Below are 3,921 nucleotides of genomic sequence, written 5' to 3' on the forward strand. Positions count from 1 at the left end.
GTCCATTGAAAAAATTTCTCTATGTCAAATAGTTTTTCAGTTTTGGGGGGGTTTTGTTAAAAAAATTAGAAATGGTCAAACCAACCCTGGGAGTCAAAGTAACCCTCTCTTACGGTATTTAGTTAACTAGTACTGTAGTACATATACCATATTTGGGGGTGGGGGCTTATGGGCACAACCAATCACAGCTGGAAAGTGATAGGATATGCATATAATATAATGGACTGATCAACTGAAAATGGAAAGTTCCTGGCCTTTCCAAGCTTTCAGGTCCTGCTTTCCAATATGCTATGGGTACTGATTAATTTAATATCCCTCTAGAATTCCCCACTGCCCCAGGGGGTGTCCCTTATTACCCCCCCCCATGTGGAATTGGCTGCCATTTTTTTGGTATGAGATGCGCAAATTCCATCAATCACGTTTTTAAGCCAGCACCTCTGTGCAACATTTATGTAAGTAAATTTTTTAATACAGCAAATATTTTTTTTTGTTGCAGACCTTAGCAGAGGTAGTACTTTTCCAAAATTGCACTTTTCACACTTTTTTTACACAAATTTTTAGAGATGGTAAATGTATGATTTCTTAACTAGCTTTATACATAATTGATAGAAAAAATGTTAAAGTTTACTCCTCTATTTTTAGTTTTGCAATTTTTTGATAAGTTTACCTGCTGCAACATTTTGATTTTTTTTTATTTACCCTGCCTGTACCTTATTACCCATTTAATGGTACTCTACCGGTATGTTGTAGTTGTTAGTCCAATTGCTACAATGCAGTCCAAAAGATGGAAAAGTCTGCAACCTTTGTTGAAGCAAAATGTATTGAATATACAAATTTATAGACTACACAACAGAGATGAAAGAAATTTACTAGAAAATTTCTTTGCTTTTATTGAAAAAAAATATTTTCATAATAAAACCTAGAGCAGTTAAATTTCATATAATTTTAAGGAAAACAATTTTAAAAAATGTGATTTTCAGCAATCATGGTGTTACTCCATTTTGTATAAATCTTTTAACCTAGTGATAGATTAGGAAACCTCAAATATTGATTTAGATGGATAAAAACAAGGAGTATTATTTTTTATTTCATGTGTTAATTTGCATTTCTGGTGAGCAGTGTTTTCAGTGTATGTATATATACTGTTTAAGTTTATAGTGTGCATATCGTAAATTGAGCCATGGAGCTTCCATGCTACACTCTGCTGCAAGGTCCCTCTGACTCGGAGCTGCCCTCGGAAATGCTGCTGCGGCAAAACCTTGGTATGGAATTCTCTATTTTAAATATTATATAAATTTTTTATCTGTTAGAGAAACTTTATGTGGGATAAAGTACAACAGGATAAATTTCATAACATGATAAATTTGTAATAAAATCTTGATTGTTCAGATCATGACTGTAAAATCCTTCAATCCTTCATTTGAAGTTAACAGAAGTTCTAGTTTTTTAGTTTATTTCCCCTTCTAGTGCTTGCTATATTCTCAGATTGCTGGCGATAAGTTTACTCTTAACTTTGTCTACCACCAAAAAGCCTGCTTGTCCACCAACACACTAGTATGCACGTTTATGCTTTCATTTCCTAAATATTTTTTTTAAAAAAGCTGTACTAATTGTATACTTTTTCAGAACATGGAGATGTCAACGTCAAAATTGATGCTCTTAAGAAGACCATTCAGCTGATACTGTCAGGGGAGAAACTTCCAGGAATTCTGATGACTGTCATAAGGTTTGTTTGTGTAACATATATGCTATATAAAGTTAAAGGATATAAAGAGTTATGGCAGTCTTAATTACCTTGCTAGACAAATAGAGTTATGCTATATAAAGTTAAAGGATATATAGAGTTATGGTAGTCTTGATCACCTTGCTTCACAGATGACACTATTTGGCCACTTATTCTTGCATTGATGGTTTCTTTTCTAAGTCAAACTGCCTGTAAATATGAATAAATAGTAATAGTATTTATTGAACCAGGTTAAACTATTTTAAAAAGTCTCCTTCAGACTATAACACATTCCATTATTGTACATAAACGTGCATCAGACTTGTCAGTAAACTGTACGGTTCTTATGGTACAGTACTGTATAAATGTATGGTCCAACAGCATAAAAATATAAATCAGCACTCACTTCAGTGAGTGACAGAGAGCGCATTTTCTCGTTGACCAAAACGTGAAGTCACGGACGGACGGACAGACACACGCGCACTATGGCGAGCACAATAGTGCATTTTTTCCATAAATGAGAAAATGCGCTAAAAAGTCAAACTTATTTTTACAAAGCACTGTAAGGCATATCGATGTTCTAAGTCATGTAGAATCTGTAGTCAGAATGATTAGGTTTTACTAAGTAATATTTAAGGCAACAGCAAGATAAGAATTTCCTAAGATATAAACCTTATCTCAGTTTTCAATTTTGAATATGAGTCTTTGCACAGCCTAAATTAGTTTTTAAAGTAAGAATTGCATATAATTCTGGAAAAGTTATTCCTCACTTTCAACTACGTAGAGCTCAGACGTCACTTCTAGATGGACTTGCCTGTTTATTTGAATACAATATGTTTTATGTTGTCATTGTTAATTGCAATTCTTTCAATTAACATGTTGTCATTGTTAATTGCAATTTTATCAATTTACATGTCATTTTTAATTGGAGAAAGATCATTGAATAAGGTAATGTTCACTGTATGCATATTATTAGATACATCAGTTACCCATTATAATAAAATACTGTTACATATCGAGTAAGCTTTATGAATGTGTTTTATTCCCGTAGCTTGTTGTGTGCAGGTTTGTGATGCCGCTCGAAGATCACACCATCAAGAAACTATTGTTGGTCTTCTGGGAGATTGTTCCTAAGACAACACCTGAGGGCAAGCTACTGCAGGAGATGATCCTTATCTGCGATGCTTACCGGAAGGTCAGCGTTTCCAGAAGTTCTCGTGTTTTAGTTTATTTTCCCTTCTACTGCTTGCTTTTTTCAGACTGCCGGCGATGTGTTTACTCTTAACTTTGTCTACCTCCAACAACGCCTGCGTGACCACCAACGCACTGGTATGCACGTTTATGCTTGCAAGTCAGAAGGATATTGCCTCAATTATTTTTAAATGGCTGCTCCTGGCTTTATTTGTGGATTTGCTTATCATAGGCCCAGAATTTGCTCTTATCCTTCCTCAGAACTTGCAGCTCAGTTTTTCCTGGAGCTATTGTCTCCATATTTTTACCATGGCTCCATCCTTGACTTCATAAAGTGTATTGCATTGTAATGAATAATGCAACATGAAGAACTCCACCCAACTGCTTTAGAGTTGCCTGCAGTGCTTGCACATTTCCTTCCTTTCCCTGTGCTCTCCCACTCGCCTGAACCTCTGTTGTATTTCGTTCCTAAGCCTAATGTGTTCGGTTGCTTGTTCTGAACTTTTGGTCATTAAAGTGCTACTTCTTGAAACGTGCTTGCTACTCCAGTAATTTAGTTCCAGAAAAGGTGTACGGGCTTGCTATATATAAAACCTATGTTTCAACTGTTTGCCTTCTTAGTAGCCGAAATTACTACACATTATTAATTTCCTTGTAGGACATGTGTAAAGTATTAAGAAGTTTTTGCATTTCTTTCCCGATTCTGTTACTTTCTTGAAAATTGAAGTGTTTCATGGTTGTTGTAGTCCTGATTCCATTCTGTTGCAGCTTCAAGTTGAATTGATTAGCATTTTTTATAGTTGAATTGATTTGCATTTTTTTAATTTGCCGATTCTATATTTAGTTATCATCAAATTTTTCCTGAGTTTTTACGCTAGTTCTTGTAGAATATATATCCATAATTCTCATTTCTTTAATATGACGAATAGGTACTGGTTTTGATTTTATTAGATGCTCTGTTCTATAATTTCCACATTGAAGTAAATCTTTTCAATCTTATTTGATTG

General features: G+C 34.5%; 1 protein-coding gene across 1 annotated transcript; it reads left to right on the forward strand.

Annotated features, from left to right (window-relative positions):
- Positions 1 to 1,111: 1,111 nt before the first annotated feature.
- LOC108669491 (coatomer subunit beta-like) lies at positions 1,112 to 3,199 on the forward strand. Its single transcript, XM_018156840.2, has 3 exons — positions 1,112 to 1,262; positions 1,627 to 1,726; positions 2,789 to 3,199. The coding sequence occupies exons 1-3, from the start codon at positions 1,181 to 1,183 to the stop codon at positions 3,006 to 3,008; spliced, it is 402 nt and encodes a 133-aa protein (XP_018012329.1). The 5' UTR covers positions 1,112 to 1,180; the 3' UTR covers positions 3,009 to 3,199.
- The last annotated feature ends 722 nt before the right edge of the window (positions 3,200 to 3,921 follow it).

The sequence above is a fragment of the Hyalella azteca genome, unplaced genomic scaffold, assembly GCF_000764305.2.
Source record: "Hyalella azteca isolate HAZT.00-mixed unplaced genomic scaffold, Hazt_2.0.2 contig13279, whole genome shotgun sequence".
Lineage (NCBI taxonomy): Eukaryota > Metazoa > Arthropoda > Malacostraca > Amphipoda > Hyalellidae > Hyalella > Hyalella azteca.

Excerpts from the sequence above, each read along its gene's own strand:
- LOC108669491 (XM_018156840.2), top strand. The coding sequence starts at position 1,181 with ATGGAGCTTCCATGCTACACTCTGCTGCAAGGTCCCTCTGACTCGGAG. Across the intron at positions 1,263-1,626 it reads GCTGCTGCGGCAAAACCTTG|AACATGGAGATGTCAACGTC; the intron begins GTATGGAATTCT and ends ATACTTTTTCAG. Across the intron at positions 1,727-2,788 it reads ATTCTGATGACTGTCATAAG|GTTTGTGATGCCGCTCGAAG; the intron begins GTTTGTTTGTGT and ends TGTTGTGTGCAG.